This window comes from Scyliorhinus torazame, chromosome 2, assembly GCF_047496885.1.
Source record: "Scyliorhinus torazame isolate Kashiwa2021f chromosome 2, sScyTor2.1, whole genome shotgun sequence".
NCBI classification, from domain to species: Eukaryota; Metazoa; Chordata; class Chondrichthyes; order Carcharhiniformes; family Scyliorhinidae; genus Scyliorhinus; species Scyliorhinus torazame.
The window spans coordinates 83,653,105-83,672,286 of NC_092708.1; the positions used below are offsets into that span (position 1 = coordinate 83,653,105).

At 50.8% G+C, this 19,182-nt stretch overlaps 1 protein-coding gene across 3 annotated transcripts in view; it reads left to right on the plus strand.

Moving 5' to 3' along the window:
- The window catches only part of slc12a8 (solute carrier family 12 member 8), a 311,686-nt gene that overhangs the window by 97,496 nt on the left and 195,008 nt on the right, over positions 1–19,182 (plus strand). For all 3 annotated transcript variants that reach the window (XM_072473246.1, XM_072473254.1, XM_072473240.1), the window contains exon 5: positions 11,083–11,314. In XM_072473246.1, the coding sequence (XP_072329347.1) occupies positions 11,083–11,314 (232 nt within the window). The remainder of the gene's footprint in view (positions 1–11,082; positions 11,315–19,182) is intronic.

Consider the following 19,182-nt stretch of genomic DNA (forward strand, 5'->3'; position numbering starts at 1 on the left):
TGGACTGTGGCTCGAATTGTTGCTGGATCATGTGACATTATGTCTGTCACCACCTCAGCTTAATCTCAGTCGCTTTCAGCATTGCTTCTCCATCATATTGAAGTATGATGTCCTGGGTCTGTACAACCTTCCTACAAGGTTCAATCTGCTTGTCCTGCCTCTCTTCCTCCTTCTTGGTCTGAAGGCAGCAGCTTCTTCCTTTGAACCTACTGCCCTCCTTCTGTCCTTTGACTTTAACAGTGACTCGCTTCTATGGTGTTTACATGTGAGGGTTTTGTTTTCACTCATCATGGGATGTGGACGTTTCTGGCTTGGTGATTGCCCATCCCTAATTGTTCTTGAGAAAGTGGTGGTGAGCTGCCTTCTTCAACTGCTGCAGTCTGTGTGGTGTAGGTACACCAACAGTTCTTTCAGGGAGGGAGTTCCAGGATTTTGATCCAGTGCTATGTCCATGTTGTATCTTCCTTTCATTGTGTATTGTGCCCTTCTCGAGCGCAAAATACTTCCTGGCACCTGAATGCACAAGTCATTAAAAACAAAAAAATTGGCGTTGCAAGTCCAGCAGACCATCCTCCTACACTTGGGTGTAAGCAAGACAGCTTGAATTGGGTATCTGCCAATTCTGGGGCAGTTAAGACAAGCTTAAAACTAATTCCACAGGGATACATGTAACTCTCCAAAGGTGTACACTGGCAATGCAAAGAAATGTACAAAGCTCGGGCGTGCTCCTGCCAGCCCAGGCCCGCTCCTGCCAGCCCAGGGCTGCTCCTGCCAGCTCAGACCTGCTCCTGCCAGCCCAGACCCGCTCCTGCCAGCCCAGGGCTGCTCCTGCCAGCCCAGACCTGCTCCTGCCAGCTCAGACCTGCTCCTGCCAGCCCAGGCCCGCTCCTGCCAGCCCAGGCCCGCTCCTGCCAGCCCAGGGCTGCTCCTGCCAGCTCAGACCTGCTCCTGCCAGCCCAGGCCCGCTCCTGCCAGCCCAGGGCTGCTCCTGCCAGCTCAGACCTGCTCCTGCCAGCTCAGACCCGCTCCTGCCAGCTCAGACCTGCCCCTGCCAGCTCAGACCTGCTCCTGCCAGCCCAGGCCTGCTCCTGCCAGCCCAGGCACGCTCATGCCAGCTCAGACCTGCTCCTGCCAGCTCAGACCTGCACCTGCCAGCTCAGACCTGCTCCTGCCAGCTCAGACCTGCTCCTGCCAGCTCAGACCTGCTCCTGCCAGCTCAGACCTGCTCCTGCCAGCTCAGACCTGCTCCTGCCAGCTCAGACCTGCTCCTGCCAGCTTAGACCTGCCCCTGCCAGCTCAGACCTGCTCCTGCCAGCCCAGGACCGCTCCTGCCAGCCCAGGGCTTCTCCTGCCAGCTCAGACCTGCCCCTGCCAGCTCAGACCTGCTCCTGCCAGCTCAGACCTGCTCCTGCCAGCCCAGGCCCGCTCCTGCCAGCCCAGGGCCGCTCCTGCCAGCTCAGACCTGCTCTTGCCAGCCCAGACCTGCTCCTGCCAGCCCAGACCTGCTCCTGCCAGCCCAGGGCTGCTCCTGCCAGCACAGGCCCGCTCCTGCCAGCACAGGCCTGCTCCTGCCAGCCCAGGGCTGCTCCTGCCAGCCCAGGCCCGCTCCTGCCAGCCCAGGCCCGCTCCTGCCAGCACAGGCCCGCTCCTGCCAGCTCAGACATGCTCCTGCCAGCTCAGACCTGCTCCTGCCAGCCCAGGCCCGCTCCTGCCAGCCCAGGCCCGCTCCTGCCAGCACAGGCCAGCTCCTGCCAGCCCAGGGCTGCTCCTGCCAGCCCAGGGCTGCTCCTGCCAGCCCAGGCACGCTCCTGCCAGCCCAGGGCTGCTCCTGCCAGCACAGGCCCGCTCCTGCCAGCTCAGACCTGCTCCTGCCAGCTCAGACCTGCTCCTGCCAGCCCAGGGCTGCTCCTGCCAGCACAGGGCTGCTCCTGCCAGCCCAGGCCTGCTCCTGCCAGCCCAGGCCCGCTCCTGCCAGCACAGGCCTGCTCCAACCAGCTCACGCCTCCACCTGCCAGCTCAGGGCTGCTCCTGCCAGCTCAGGCCCACTCCTGCCAGCACAGGCCTTCCTATATCGCGTTTCAGAAAAAATGAGAAAGCAAATCTGACTTGACTGTGTTGAATATGTGATGTAACTGTTGTAAGGATGTACATAGAACAGATAGTTGCTTGATTATAAAGCTGATTTATTAATAAATATGTGGAAAAGATAACTAAGGAACAACAATACAGACGATGGCTACTAAATGAATTTGGTGAATTCTCCTGGAGTTACTCCTTTTTGTATGTCTTGCTGCCAACTGCTGGGTGTGTTGCGTCACCTGTTAGATCTCTATCGCCACCAACTGGTTGCAGGTCGCATTATTAACTATATGCAGAACTGTGTGCAGGCATATAGATACATAGAAAATAGGAGCAGGTGGAGGCCTTTTGGCCCTTCGAGCCTGCTCCGCTAAGGATGTCATTGTTATAACAGAAACCTGGCTAAAGGAGGGACAAAAATGGAAGCTTAATATCCCTGGTTATAGAGTCTTCAGGCAGGACAGTGGGAGAGATAAAAAATGAGGGTGAGTAGCTAATGGGTAAAGAATCAATTCCATTGTGAGAAGGGATGAAATACTAGTGGGAAGCACGGTAGCATCGTGGTTCGCACAGTTGCTTCACAGCTCCAGGGTCCTAGGTTCGATTCCCAGCTTGGGTCACTGTCTGTGCGGAGTCTGCACATTCTCCCCATGTCTGTGTGGGTTTCCTCCGGGTGCCCCGGTTTCCTCCCACAGTCCAAAGATGTGCGGGTTAGGTGGATTGGCCATGATAAATTGCCCTTAATGTCCAAAAAAGGATAAGTGGGGGTTACTGGGACAGGGTAGATACGTGGGCTTGAGTAGGGTGCTCTTTGTAACGCCTGGTGCAGACTCGATGGGCTGAATGGCCTACTTCTGCATTGTAAATTCTATGATTCTATACTAAACAGGTCAACAATTTGGGTAGCACGGTGGCACAGTGGTTAGCACTGCTATCTCATGGCACTGAGATCCCAGGTTCGATCCTGGCCCTGGGTCACTGTCCGTGTGGAGTTTACACATTCTCCCCGTGTTTGCGTGGGTTTTGCCCCCACAACCCAAAGATGTGCAGGCTAGGTGTATTGGCCACGCTGATTTGCCCCTAAATTGGAAAAAATGAATTGGATACTCTAAATTTTAGAAAAAAAAAACAAGGCTTTATGGGATGCGCTTCGAAATAAAAATGGGGCAGTCACACTACTGGGAGTAAACTAGTCTACCAAATAGTGAAAGCAGATAGAAGAGCAAATATGTAGGCAATTTGCAAAAAAAGATTTTGGATTGGGGAGAGCAGCTTTTAGTAAACTAAGTCCAGGGTAGACTAGAAAGAATTACTGGTGGGAAAATCTACAGAAGAGACGTGTGGGGGGGGGTTCAGAAAGGAAATGGGGAGGGTACAGGCCCAACACATTCCCTCTAGGGTAACAAGCCCAGAGAACCACGGGTGAACCATGGTATTCCGGATATGATGAGAAGGGAAAGAGAGGTTTTTAGCAAGTACAAGGGGAGCAAATCTACAGAGACATTAGTGGAGTACAGAAAGTGCAGGATGGAGCTTAAGAAACAATTAGGAGAGCAAAGAGGGAGTATGAGAAATCTCTGGCTGGTAAAAGTAGGGAAATTCACAAGATATTCTATAAGTATATCAATGGGAAGAGGATAGCCAGGGAAAGGGTAGGACCCATCAGGTGCCAAGAGGGAAATTTGTGGGTGGAGCCAGAGGACATTGGTAGGGTGTTGAATGAATATTTCACATCTGTCTTCACCCAAAAGAATGAGGAGGCAGATATGGAACTCGGGGAGAGAGACTGTGAGGTTCTTGAGCAAATTGTCATAGGGAGTGACAAGGTATTGGAGGAATTGGCAAGCTTAAAAGTGGACAAATCTCCAGGTACAGATGAATTGTGTCCCAGGATGCTGTGGGAGATGAGGGAGGAGATTGCAGGGGCTCTGACCCAAAGTTTTAATTGTCCATAGGGGAGATGCCAGAGAACACCTAATGTGGTCCCTATTTAAGAAAGGTTGTAGAGATAAACCAGGGAACTACAGACCAGTGAGTCTCACGTCAGTGTGGTGAAACTATTGGAGAAATTTCTTAAGGAGAGAATCTATCTCCACTTGGAGAGGCAAGGTTTGATCAGGGATAGTCAGCATGGCTTTGTCAGAGGAAGGTCATGCTGAACAAATTTGATTGCATTTTTTGAGCAGGTGTGTAGATGAGGGTAGTGTAGTTGATGTAGTTTACATGGATTTCAGTAAAACCTTTGACAAGGCCCCATATGGGAGACTTATTAAGAAGGCAAATGCACATGGTAATTTGAGAAGGTGGATTCAAAATTGGCTTAACTGTGGGAGACAGAGGGTGATGACAGACGGCTGCTTTAGTGACTGGAAGCCAGTGTCCAGTGGTGTATCACCGCAGAGTGGAGGCCGCTGCTGATTGTATGGGCAGCGGCCCCTGAAATGCGCATGTCAAACCTTGACCCAGGCCTATTCATGCTCCTGCAAAAATGGGAGGTGCTGTATTTAGGAGTGGGATCTCCAATTTCCAGATGCATCTGCCATTTTTGCTACAATGGAGAGGATCTCCGTCGTAGCAAAAATTCAGGGTTATTTGTCAATCATTAATGCGATTTGCAGGTTTTATACACAATTAAAGAATAGGGATGAATGGCGTACTCATGAGTAAAAGCTCATTACCGAGCAGTCATGATCTAATTGAATGGCAAAACAGGCACAAGGGACGGAATGGTGACTCCTATTCCTGTTCCTACAGTGGGCTAAACAGCTGGCTTGTAATGCAGAACAATGCCAGCAGCACAGGTTCAATTCCCGTACTGGCCTCCCCGAACAGGTGGCGGAATGTGGCGACAGGGGTTTTTTCCACAGTAACTTCATTTGAAGCCTACTTGTGACAATAAGTGATTATTATTATTATGACCCACAGAAGCAGTGAGTTTATCATTTCTTTACTGGCGTATCATGGAGGATTACGGTAATTTAATTCAGGGGAGTTAATTGCAATGATTGTACTTAACTTTTATTCCACCTGAATTTTGTCGTGTTAGGTACACTGGTCTAACATTGGCTGCAACTGGATGCAGCTTAGATCAGAAAGATACTCCAGACCTTGGAAGTTAGTTCAATTGAACTAATAGCACAGTTCTCTGTGAGTTTGATTCTCTGCTAACTTAAGTATGGTTACTCTGTCTGACTGAACCAGACTAGCTCTTCGCCACGTGGTGGAGGTGTGAGATTGTAACAACACCCTTGACTGACTCTCTAGATGTTCATCAGTGGAAAGAGGCGGAGTGTGAGTGCCTCGTGTCTTTTATAGTCAGATCCCACCCCTGAGTGTCCTGCCTGCTTATTGGTCATGTCCTGTTCTCTGTGTCCATTAGCTGCTTGTCTGTATATCATTATGTGTGTGTCTGCATATCATGACATCTCCCCTTTTTTAATGTTTGGATGACATATGTGAACGTATTTACAAGAATAGGCCAATATTAACATATATACATGCAGTGGATGTGAACATATGTAAATGTGAAAACAGCTGTCTAATGCGAGAACACAGAACATAGCAAACAGAACAAATGTTCATAAGTCCAGTCTCTGTGGCTTGCGTCTGATCCTAGTCGACCGCGGGAGAGGTGGTGGTGGGGCCGACAGTGCCTTGATGGGCAAGATTGAAGCCTGACTGGTGGCCTCATGAGTCGAGGTATCAGGAGGTGGCAAAACAACAGAAGGAAACGGAGAAGAATGTGGTTGCGGGCAGGCAACTTTGCGCAGTGCCCGTCTGTTTCGTCGCACAACAGAACCACCAGCCAGACGCACAACATACGAGTGGGGGGCAGCCTGTCGAACAACGACAGCTGGAGCTGACCAGCCTCCATCAGGGATCTTGACCCGAACAGTGTCTGACGGGGATAACACGAGCAAATCGATGGTATGAGCATCATAGCCCTGTTTTTGCCGGTCTCGGAGTTGCTGCACCTTCTGCAGCACCGGGAGGTGATCCAGGTTTATTTCATAGTTTTCATAGAATTTACAGTGCAGAAGGAGGCCATTCGGCCCATCGAGTCTGCACCGACTCTTGGAAAGAGCACCCCACCCACGGTCGATACCTCCACCCTATCCCCATAACCCAGTAACCCCACCCAACACTAAGGGCAATTTTGGACACTAAGGGCAATTTATCATGGCCCAATCCACCTAACCTGCACATCTTTGGACTGTGGGAGGAAACCGGAGCACCCGGAGGAAACCCACGCAGACACGGGGAGGATGTGCAGACTCCGCACAGACAGTGACCTAAGCCGGAATCGAACCTGGGACCCTGGAGCTGTGAAGCAATTGTGCTATCCACAATGCTACCGTGCTTCCCATTGGGCACGTGTATGGCTGGAAGTGTCATTCGCAGGTCCCTGTTCATCAGGAGTTGAGCCGGTGACATGCCAGTGGACAGTGGGGTCGCCCTGTACGCAAGCAGCGCAAGGTGAATGTCAGACGCAGAATCCGCGGCCTTGCAGATGAGCTGTTTCACTATGTGCACCCCTTTCTCAACTTTTCCGTTTGACTGCGGATAGTGTGGGACCATTCATGGCTGCTGAAGCATGGGCCATTGTCACTCATGACAGTGAGTGGGATACCATGCCTGGAGAACGTCTCCTTACAGGCCTTGATGACGGTCCGAGATGTGAGGTCTGAGAGCTTATCGACTTCAGGGTAATTGGAAAAGTAATCAATGATTAACACGTAACCACGACCATTTGCATGAAAGAGGTCGTTGCCAACCTTGGACCACGGAGAGGTTTCGATTTCATGTTGCTGAAGTGTCTCCTTACTCTGCGCTGGCTGGAAGCGTTGACAGGTCGCAAAGTTAAGGACCATGTTCGCAATGTCCTGGCTGACCCCGGGCCAGTAGACAGCCTGCCTGGATCTGCGACTGCACTTATCCACACCCAGGTGGCCCTCATGGATTTGACGGAGCAGCAGGCTCTGGAGACTGTGTGGAATTACAATCCGGTCTAGTTTGAGGAGGATACCATCAACCACCGTCAGGTCGTCAGTTACATTGAAAAATTGAGGGCGCAGCCCTTTTTGTCAGCCATTGGCTAGGTGTTGCATAACACGCTGCAAGAGGGGGTCTTTGGCTATCTCCTCACAGATACGAATCACCTTCTCATCAGATGCCGGGAGGGTGCTAGCACACAGCTGCACCTGTGACTCAACCTGTGACTCAATTTGCCGGATGACGTTCAGTGGTTCACTAGGCACGGTGATGGAGCGGGACAGTGTATCGGCAATGATGAGCTCCTTGCCAGGCGTGTAGACCAGGTCAAAGTCGTACCGACTGAGTTTGAGGAGGATGCGCTGCAACCGAGGCGTCGTGTCATTGAGGTCCTTGTAGATAATGTGGACCAGGGGCCTGTGATCCGTCTCGACTGTGAATGTCGGCAGGCCGTAGACATAGTCGTGAAACTTGAGAATGCCAGTGAGATGGCCCAGGCATTCCTTCTCGATTTGTGCATACCTTTGTTCGGTGGGCGTCATTGCCCTTGATGCGTAGGCAACCGGTGCCCAGGATGAAGTGTCATCGCGTTGCAGCAGGACCGCACCGATGCCAACCTGGCTCGCATCTGTCGAGATTTTTGTTTCCCTGTCTGGGTCGAAAAATGCCAATACGGGTGCAGTGGTGAGCTTGGCTTTCAGCTCCAACCACTCTGCCTGATGGGCCGCCTGGCATCAGGTCACAGTATGATCTTGTACCGATATGGCAAAGTGCCCATCCTGTCAAACACATCTGGATACTCAGTGAGGATGTCGTCAATGCCAGCTTGAAGATCCACTTTGGAGGATGTCGTTGAATAAACCCGCTGCACCAGATTTAGCTTTTTGCAGGCATGCACACCCAGTAGGGATGCCCTGTCCGGCTTGACAATTTCAAACCTTAGCCGTGCATGGGTCCTCCGGTTGGAGACGAGTAGATGGCAGGACCCCAGTGCCGTGATGGCATTACCGTTATAGTCCAGGAGCTGCCAGGCTTCTGGAAGGACGTTGGGAGGCTTCTTGATGCGTTTGAAGTCTGCCTGTGAGAGGAGGTTGGCAGAAGCACCTGTGTCCAGCTTGAACTGGATGGAGCAGCGGTTGACCTGCATCACCGCACGCCATTCGTCCTCCGAATCCACAGCGAGGATGGACTGAATGCGAGATGAGTTAGGTGTGGCATGTTCACGTGTGGTAATGATGCCCACTTGATAGGCGGACTCCAGGCACTCGTCCTCAGAATCCTGTAATCGTCGTTGCACATTCTGGACGTGCCGTCGTCGGAATTGGGATCGCTGGCCTCTGACTGGTGGTGCAGACCTCACAAGGCTGCATAGTGTCCAGGATTCCCGCAGTTTGAACATCGCCTGTCTCTTGCAAGGCTGTGTCCCTTTAAGTCGGCGTTGCCACAGTTCGGGCACGTCATGACGTCGGCGTCGTGACGTGGTGTATGTCGTCGCACATGTGCAGTGCGGTTGGCAGACATCTGCACATGCGCTGTGTGGGTGTCAGCCGCTTCGTTATCCCGTTCGTATCGCGCATGCTTGGGGCTCCGGGAAAAGCGTGCGAGATGGCCGCTGTCTTCAATGCTGAGGCGCTGCATCCGGGAGATGGCCTGCACACTCTCTGCCTCGTGGGAGGCAAGTTTCTCATTTTCAGCCGATTTGTATTGGGAATACCGATTTTCTGTGTGCTCATGCACTGTACATGTTTCAATCGTGACTGGCAGGGTCATATGCTTGATTTTTAAGAGCTGCCCTCTCAGAGAATCAGAGTGAACTCCAACCATGATTTGGTCTCTGATCATGGAGTCAGCAATATCACCAAAGTTGCAGGACAGCGCTAGCAGGCGGAGGCTAGTTAAGAAGGCATTGAAAAATTCATCTTTACCTTGAAGACGTTGTTTGAATATGTAGCGCTCGAAGATTTCATTAGTGTCCACTTCACAGTGATTATCGAACTTGTCCAGGATGGTCTGAAACTTTGTCTTGTCCTGGCCTTCGGTGAAGTTAAACGAGTTGAAGAGTTTGATGGCTTGATCACCCGCTGTTGAGAGGAGAAGCGCGATCTGTCTTGCACCAGATGCACTCTCGAGGTCTGAGGCTTCGATATATAGCAGGAACCTTTGCTTGAATATCCACCAATTGGCACTGAGATTGCCGGAGGTCGTGAGCTGGTGTGGAGCCTGAATCTTCTCTATGGTGCCGGGATACATTTGTTGGTCGTTACGGAACGGACTGAGGTAAGCCACCTTAAATTAGTAGTCTCCTGGTATCATGTTGTGTTAGGTACACTGGTCTAACACTGGCTGCAACTGGATGCAGCTTAGATCAGAAAGATACTCCAGACCTTGAAGTTAGTTCAATCAGGTTTATTGAACTAATAGCACAGTTAGCACAGTTCTCTGTAAGTTCGACTCTCTGCTAACTTAAGTGTGGTTACTCTGTCTGACTGAACTAGACTAGCTCTTAGCCATGTGGTGGAGGTGTGAGATTGTAACAACGTCCTTGACTGACTCTCTTGATGTTCATCAGTGGAAAGAGGCGGAGTGTGAGTGCCTCGTGTCTTTTATAGTCAGATCCCACCCCTGAGTGTCCTGCCTGCTTATTGGTCATGTCCTGTTCTCTGTGTCCATTAGCTGCTTGTCTGTATATCATTATGTATGTGTCTGCATATCATGACAAATTTTGCCTTCTATTGACTGCTTGTAGGCTAGCATTATTGGCTGAAGGAAGTGTGAGATTCTGCCTGTTCAGGGCTTCTAATTTTAAAAAATTCTTTCATGGGATGTGGGCGTCACTGGCAAGGTCAGTAATTGTTGCTATTTATTTGAATGAGGATGTCTGCTGCTAGAGCTGTTCCTGGCAATCATAGAATGATCCAACACAGAACGAGGACATGCCCCATCATTTCCGTGCCAGCTCTTTTGTAAAGCTATCTAATCAATCCCAGTCCCCTGCTATTTCCCCAAAGCTCAATGATTTTTCTTTTCCCTTCAAGTATTTATCTGACCTCCTTTTGAATGTTGCGATTTAATCTGCTTACACTACCCTTTTAGGCAGTGTGTTCCAGGTCACAGTAACTTGTGTAATACAATGCTTCCTCATATCACCTATTTAAAAAAATTTTTTTTTGCCAATAATCTTAAAATCTGCTCTTGGAAAAGGTTTCTCTTTATTTACTCTTATCTAAACCATTTGTGATTTTGAACAGCTATTAAATCTTGTCTGCTGTAAGGGGGAGCGACTCCAGATTTTCCACAAACCTGAATTCTCTCGTTGCTGGAGCCAATTTTGTTAATCTCTTCTGCACTTGCTCCAAGTCTTTGGCATCCTTCCCGTGCTGCCCAGAGTTAAACATGCAGCTCTGGCTGAGGCTTAACCAGTCACCTGACTTTGGATTTCAAGCTCACTCATTAATAACAACATCAATTTATATTTATATAGCACCTTTAAAACAATCGAACGGCTGGATTAATAACCAGCAATGAAAGGGTAGAGTATCAGCACACTTTCGTAGACTACTGTCCATCATAAAAAGGGAGGCAGTGGCGTAGTGGTATTGTCACTGCACTTGTAAAACAGAGACCCAGAGTAATGCTCTAGGGATCCTGGTTCAAATCCCACCGCTGCAGATGGTGAAATTTGAATTCAATAAAAATCTGGAATTAAAAGTCTAATGATAACCATGAAACCATTGTTGATTGTTGGAAAAACCCATCTGGTTCACTAATGTCCTTTAGGGAAGGAAATCGGCCCTCCTTACCCGGTCTGCCCTACATGTGACTCCAGACCCACAGCAATGTGGTTGGCTCTTAATTGCCCCTCAAGGACAATTAGGGATGGGCAATAAATGCTGGCCCAGCCTGAGAGCCCACGTCCCATGAAATAATTTTTTTTTTAAATCATAAAAGCCTGCAGACAATGTTAATAAGATGTATTTCTGATGATAAAGTTAAAATAATGCTGTCTTTCAGTGTGTTGCAGGTGCTATGTACATCACTGGCTTTGCTGAATCCATTGCTGACTTGTTGAACCTCAGTAACATCTGGGCAGTCCGGGGAATTTCCATTGCTGTGCTGATGGGATTACTGGGAATTAATCTAGCAGGAGTTAAATGGATCATTCGGTTTCAGCTGTTGCTATTAGCCTTGCTGGCCATCTCGACAATGGACTTTGTTATTGGAACTTTCACACACCTGGACCCTGGTAAGAAAATACATTTTTCAGCAGCAGTATAATGCGTAGTTCTATAAATGCTGGCTATAATCTTCAGAGAGCCAAATCTTTACTGCTCACATTGTGCTGTGTGTCACTGATAAAATGTTGGTAGTAATGGAGGCGAAGAGATTATTGGAATTCCTCTTTTTGTTGCTTATGTGCCGTTACAATAGCAAAAATTCTTTATTTATTCTTTCATGGGATGTGGGCGTCACTAGCAAGTGCCTGAATTTATTGCCCATCCCTAATTGCCCTTGAGAAGGTGGTGGTGAGCTGCCTTCTTGAACATAAATTTACGCAGAATTTCTTTGTCACTCAATAAGAAGTTTTTATTTCTCCAGTTCCAGTCGCCTTTTCTTCTCTCCCTTTGTTTGACTTTGTCGCTTTAATTTTCCTTCACTTGATTTGTTCTTTTTCCACCTCTCCCACAGAACAAGGATATCACTGTGCTTCCCATGCTACCAGCTTTAGCTACGTGGCTGTGCAGGTTCTAATCCTGGTCTTTTAAATTGCTGACCAGGTAGTTCCAGCCAGACAATAGTTCCACCCATCCCCCTTACCTCCCATTTTCCGTGGTTAGAGCTGTCAGCAGGACCCTTGCTGAGAAGTGGGACCCTGACAATGCTATTTAGGTGGGGAAGAGAGACACCACTGCAGCTCCTGACAATCTAACAAGGGACGCCACGTGGTAGAAGGTTGGAATGGTGAAGATTCCAATGAAGACCTTACCTGAGACTTTCCACAAGAACATGTTTCTGGCTGTTGGAGAGAGATGTGACCGCAGCAAGACAGCTTCCCTCCATTGGAGCACTGACAGTTACTTCGCTGGCCAGTCACCACATCTCAGGTTGAAGGTAGATAAAGCATGCGGGGAATTATTGGTCCCAGAGGGAGCAGGGTGAAGGAGCAACTACTTGAATGGTCAGCCATGCAGCATACCTTGTTACCCCAAATTCCTGACATTTTGTTTTCTGAGGTCAGAGGTGAATACCCCTCACTCCATTTTATGACAACAATGAACGATTGAGGGATTCTCATTCTGTGGTGGGGCAGATTTTGAATAAGCACCATTTAATTCAGTGTCATTAACCCTTCAGTGTCACTCTGAGGTCTCAGTCCTTTTTGCGACAAATTTTGATTTGGAAATTCCACAGCCATTTTTGCTGACTCTGCACTTGTCCAGTATTGGCCTGCCTTGGTCTGCTTTCAAAGCCAGCGATTTGGCCCTGTGCTAAACCAGCCCCTTTGAGATGGGTTCTCAAAACAGGCCTAGGAGGGTGATGGATGGGGACAAGCGAGTCAAATGCAGATTAGATGATCGTTTTGTGGAACACCTCTGATCAGACGGCAAATATCCCTTGATCTTCCAGCAGACTGCCCATTTAATTCCCTGCCTCACTCCTATTCTTCCCTCGCTGCTTTCAGCCTTCTACACTCTTATTTTGATTAGGTACATTGCAGCTTTCCAAACACAACACTGAGTTCAGTGGTTTCAGATCATAACCAGAATTCCCATTTTTTTTCCAGGCAGCAGGTGTTGGTACTGATTCTACAGTTGCAATTTACACTCCTTCTGGTCCAATTGTGTTTCTTTTCTTGTCCCATTACCAACTCTAGGCGAGATTCTCCATTTGGGAGACTATGGGCTGGATTTTCCGCCGTCTGGATGCTCCGTTTTGCCGGCCACCCGGGGGTTTCCCGACGAGGTGGGGCTGCCCCACAATGAGAAACTCCATTGACCAGCTAGCGAAACAGAGCATCCCCCCGGCGTGCTGAACCAGAAATCTGACCCGGCGGGACGGAGGATCCAGCCCGATGTTCTCCTGCCGGAGGTGAATTGCAACTGATTTAGGCTTCCCCCAAGTACGGGGGTGACCCAACCGCCCGGCCCCCAGACATCCCCTAAATAAGGGGACCACCCCCAGACACCCCCTGAATATGGGGACCGCCCCAGGACCTCCCTGAATTACCTAAATAGGGGCCCCCCAGAGAGTCCCTAAATAGGGGACCCTCCCAGAGTCCCCTTAAATAGGGGGACCTCCCCACAGATCTAAATAGGTGCCTCCCCCCAAAGAACCCCCAGAAAAGTGAAACCTGTCAAGAATCCCCTCCCCAGAAAGGAGACACCTGTCAGGAGGCCCCCACCCCCAGGAAAAGTCCCCTGTCTGGAAGCTAGAGAGCAGTCCAGACAGAGGCAGTGAAAAAGATGATTGTTGTAACACTCACCTGGACAATAAACCTGCTGGCTCAGGCACAGGAAGCACCACTTGTCTATTCCTGGAAAGAGAAAGCAGTGACCTGTGTTTAAACCCCTCAGGTCCTTTAGCTGCAAGCCGTTCATTAATTTCCCTTAGTGGGCTGTGAATGACAGCTTCCGCACACACAGCTGTGAGCCTTGCTTCATTCATCCTCCTTCATGGTTCAGTAACTGTGCTTTGACCACAATATTTAAAAATATCAACCACTTCAAAAAGAGGTAGGTAGGTCTGGCTTTGTGATGGGGAGGGTGGCCCTCGGATGGGCTTTGGGGGCGACTCCCTTAAGGATTTACCTCCTTGGCCCACCACAGGGTCCACCACGTCAGGGCCATGCAGGGAAATACCAGTGGGAAATCCCGCCCACGTGATTCCCGGCCCAGAGAGCCGGAGAATTATGCCGCCCAGAGAATACGTTGCCCAGCCTGCTAATTTGCATTCTTCCTCTGGCGCACGGTCGTGAACCTCGGCCCTGCCACCAGTGGAGGGTCGGAGAATTGGACGGCAGTCTCGTTTTTACTCCACACGCCCGATTTTCCACCATATCGGGAACCCTGCTGCCGGTGGCGGTAAAGGGGGTGGGGGGAGGGGGGCAATGGGAAAATAGTTGGGGCTATTGATGGAATTTGTAAATCAATTCTTTGTTATTAAATGATGTGACAGACAGCAACACCTGGGGCGGGATTCTCCAAACCCCTGCCGGGTTGGAGAATCGCCGGGCGGCGGCATGAATCCCGCACCCGCCGGCTGCCGAATTCTCCTGTGCCAGGGATTTCACGGGGGCGGGAGTGGCGCCGCGCTGGTCGGCGGTTGCTGGCAGTGCCCCCCCCCCCCCCCCCCCCCCGGGCGATTCTCCGGACCGCAATGGGCCGAGTGGCCGCCCGTTTTAGGCCGGTCCCGCCGGCGTAAATTACAACAGGTACTTACCGGCGGGACCTGGCTGCGCGGGCGGCCTCCGGGGTCCTCCGGGGGGGAGCGGGGGGATCTGGCCCCGTTAGGTGCCCCAACGGTGGCCTGGCCCATAACGGCACTCTATTCCTCCGCGTCGGCTGCTATTCCTCCGCGATGGCCGACGCAGAAATGAACCCCCTGCGCGTGCGCTGGGATGACACCAGCACACACTGGCACTCCCACCCATGCACCAACTCGCGCCGGCCGGTGGAGGCCCTGCGGCGCCGGTTGGCGTGGCGCCAAGCCCCTTCCGCGCTTAACCGGCGTGGCGCAAACCACTCCGCCGCCGGCCTATCCCCTGAAGGTGCGGAGGATTCCGCACCTTCGGGCAGCCCGATGCCGGAGTGGTTCACGCCACTCTTTCGCGCCGCAGTTGCCCGCTCCGCCGATTCCTGCAGAATCCCGCCCCGATCTTGTTTTCGGGTCCTTACGGATTTTGGGACACGAGGGGCAGGAATCGGCGGGGCGGGCAAATCCGGCGCGAAGGAGTGGCGTCAGCTGGCGTCATCCCAGCGCGTGCGCAGGGGGGGTTCATCTCTGCATCGGCCATTGCGGAGATCCCCGCTCCCGCCAAATCCCCGGCGCCGGAGAATTCGACAGCCGGCGGGGGCGGGATTCACACCGCCCCCCGGTGATTCTCCGACCCGGCGGGGTGTCGGAGAATCCCGCCCCAGATAAAGGGTCAGGTGCCTGTACCCTCTTAAAACCTGTTCCACCTCCTAATTCTTTCTATTTCTGAGGGAAGACCATTGCTCTAAAACATTAGTATTGGTTCTCGCTCCACAATTGCTGCCTGGCCTGCTGTGTATTTCCAGCAACATTCTGTCACTTTTCACAACCTCAGGATAGCCAGTTAAGTACTTTTGATGTCACTGTAGCGTATTGTTTGAAGGCACGATCTCTAATATCGATGCTTGGAAACAGCCCAGGTTTTGAATACTTGGTGAGGAAATCATTCCGGATGGCTGTAAAGAAAACCAGAAAATTACATTACAAAATCGGGGAGGTAAATATGCCAAAGCAAAGTTGTCCACTCGATAGAGCTTGAATGCTGCACACCCTAAACTTGCACAGCAATACATTTAGAATCCAGTTGAGGTCTCTGTTGTTCAGACCATCTCTTGGGTGACTAACATTTTCGAGCTTTGTTATGTCAAGAGAAAAAACAAAATCAGGAACAGCCTTATCTTATGCAATCAAGCAGCAAAACGAAATTGCGTCACTTGCTTTTTATATAAGACATTATCATTTGGCGCTAAAGAAATAGTTCCAAGGCTCAATATGTCTCTCTTTAAAGCATAGAAGTTTCACTATAACTTGATTATCCAGGTTTGCATGTTTTTATTGGTAAACTCAAGTTTCAGGAAAAGCTGAAGATAAAGCTCCTGCTGCCGGTTTTGAGATTCCTCGGTGTTAAAGAAATGCTCTCCCTGAGGAGATTTTTGATTTATCTTTCTCTCTCAAGCTCCTTGGGCAGGATTTTCCAATCCCGCGGCAGAGTGTCTGGGCCGTCGTAAACGCCGTTGCGTTTTACGATGGCGTGAACGGGCCGCTCCCACGACTAACACTGGCCCCTACAGGGGGCCAGCACGGCACTGGAGCAGTTCACGCTGCTCCAGCTGCAGATCCCGGCGCGAACTGTGCACCAGGCGATCCGCGCATGCGCAGTTGCGCCGGCGCCAACGAGGACATGCGCACGCCAACACGTGCATGCGCAGTGGCCTCCTTCAATGCGCCGGCCCCGACGCAACATGGCGCAGAACTACAGGGTCCGCGCGTAGGAAAGAAGGCCCCCAGTCACCGAGGCCGGCCCGCTGATCGGTGGCCCCCGATCGTGGGCCAGGCCACATCGGAGGCCCCCCCCCCGAGGTCGGACCCCCCCTCCCTCCCCCAAAGGCTGCCACCCGACCCTTACACGCCGCGGTTCCGCCGGCCCAGAGCAGGTCAGAACAGCGCCGGCGCGACTCTGCTCTTTTCTGACGGCCGCTCGCACATCCCGGGCCGAGAATAGGCGGGCCGGCCGCGGAGAGCGCCCCGCAACCAGCACTGCGCCAACCACACCGGCGCCAATGGCGCCGATTCGCCGCTCTGCAGAGAATCGCGTGCCGGCGTCGGGGCGGCCTGGCCCGTTCGCGGGGATTCTCCGGCCCGGTCCAGGGCTGGGAGAATCCCGCCCCTTGTTTTTTCAAGGGTCAGTGTGCTTTCCCTCTACTCATTTCTAGCTTGCTTTTCTTTGGGGGAGAAGTAACTGCCTCAACTAATACATGGTTAGCAAGGATATGGCTGTCAGTTGTTGATGAGTTGCTGACCCCTGAGGGTGTCTGCTTTGCCCTGTTCTTCTGTGGCAATTTCCTTGTTTAAAGTACATAGAGACCTATAATTCTGATATGTCTCACATCATTTACCAAGACAAATGTGAAGTTTGATAATTGCACAGTTGCTGGGAGTGGCCATCAAATGAAACCTACACAATAATTTTGGATGTAGTTTCAATTCTTGAAGTTTCAATGTCCCTTTCACACTGGAAATTTTGGCAAATTGCTAATATCATACTATTTAAATGTACACATGACCTTTCTCATGATTAGTTACCTTTCCTCTTTAAACGTGACTTAATTTACAGTTATACAGGGCGGCACGGCGGCGCAGTGGTTAGCACTGCTACCTACGGCGCTGACGGACCCGGGTTTGACCCGGTCCGGGGTCACTGTCCGTGTGGAGTTTGCACATTCTCGTGTCTGCGTGGGTTACACCCCCACAACGCAAAGATGTGCATGGTAGGTGGACTGGCCACGCTAAATTGTTCCTTAATTGTAAAAAAAGATTTGGCACTCTGAATTTACAAGACAAAAAAACAATTATGCCGTTCCCCATTATGCATTTGCTTTCAGTTACCTAGTAGGATGCTCTGAACTGCTGGGTGTCCCTGTGGGGTGTCCCCCATTACAGGGGTCCCTGGAGGGGTCTCCCTATTACAAGGTTCCCTGTGGGGGTGTTTGGGGGGGAGGAGGGTTGGTGGAGGAGGCGTGGCTGGCAGGGCATTGTTGGGGTAAGGGGGTGGCCCTGGGATGAGCTCGGATGGTCTCCACCAGCATGGATGGTCCTTGAGTGGTGGACTTCCCGGTGGACCAAGGGGTCAACAGTGGCTCGGGGATCAGAGAATCATGGAAGTCTGGAGCATAGGGCGCTGGACCCAATAAATGGATGCAAATGGGCGCCGGGGATCCTCCCACAGTGCGTTTGGGCTGGGGGGAGGTCGGGGATTATTTTGGGAGCTTCGGAAATCGAGACCCCGATGTCTCGCTATAATGGGGAGTTCTGGCGCGCAGTGCTCCCCACTCTACAAAACGGGACTATGTGTGGCCTCGGCCGCGTGTTCCCCGTTCAGGTCCTTTATTCAACGCGAGTTGCGTTGAATAGCCATGTGTTTTTCGGCACTCTGAGTGCCGGGAAACATGCAACTAAACACGCTCGTTAGGGGATTTTGCTCCCTTTTGCGAGAATCACGTCCAATATTTTGGGAGAATCGTGCCTTTATTTCGGTAATTGGTGATTAGGACTTGTAATACGCCTGACAGGGTGGCGAAAACACTTTCAACAATAGCTTTCAGAACAGAATTGGCTAAATAAGAGAGCACATTGCGGAGCCATTGACAGAAGTTTTTCAGGCCTCTCTAAACACAGGATTAGTCCCGGGGGACTGGAGGATTGAGAATGTGACGCCGTTGTTTAAGAAAGGGGCAAAGGATAACCCAGGAAACTACAGACCTGTCAGCTTGACATCAATAGTGGGAAAGCTGATGGAGGCCATAATATGGGATGAGATAAATATACACTTAGAGAAAAATAAGTTCATACTAGACAGTCAACATGGCTTTGTCAAGAGCAGGTCATGCCTGACAAATTTAATTGCGTTCTTTGACAGGGTGACACAGGCAGTAGATGAAGGTAGTGCCGTGGATGTTCTGTATTTGGACTTTCAGAAAGCATTTGATACAGTGCCACATGGCAGGCTGGTTAGCAAATTAACAATGTTTGGGATTGATGGGTCCTTGGCAGCATGGATTAGACATTAGCTAAGAGATAGGAAACAGAGGGCAGGTATAGATGGACATTTCTCAGACTGGAGACGAGTTGAAAATAGTGTTCCCCAGGGGTCAGTGTTGGGACACTTGCTTTTTCTGATTTATATAAATGATTTAGAAGTGGGTGTTGAGGGCAAAATCTCTAAATTTGCAGATGATCCTAAACTAGGGAGAATAGTGAATTGTGAGGATGATGCTGAGTGACTTCAAAGGGACATTGACAAGTTGGCTAAATGGTTCACCTGGCAGATTAACTTCAAAGAACAAAGAAATGTACAGCACAGGAACAGGCCCTTCGGCCCTCCAAGCCCGTGCCGACCATGCTGCCCGACTAAACTACAATCTTCTACACTTCCTGGGTCCGTATCCTTCTATTCCCATCCTATTCATATATTTGTCAAGATGCCCCTTAAATGTCCCTATCGTCCCTGCTTCCACCACCTCCTCCGGTAGCGAGTTCCAGGCACCCACTACCCTCTGCATAAAAAACTTGCCTCGTACATCTACTCTAAACCTTGCCCCTCTCACCTTAAACCTATGCCCCCTAGTAATTGACCCCTCTACC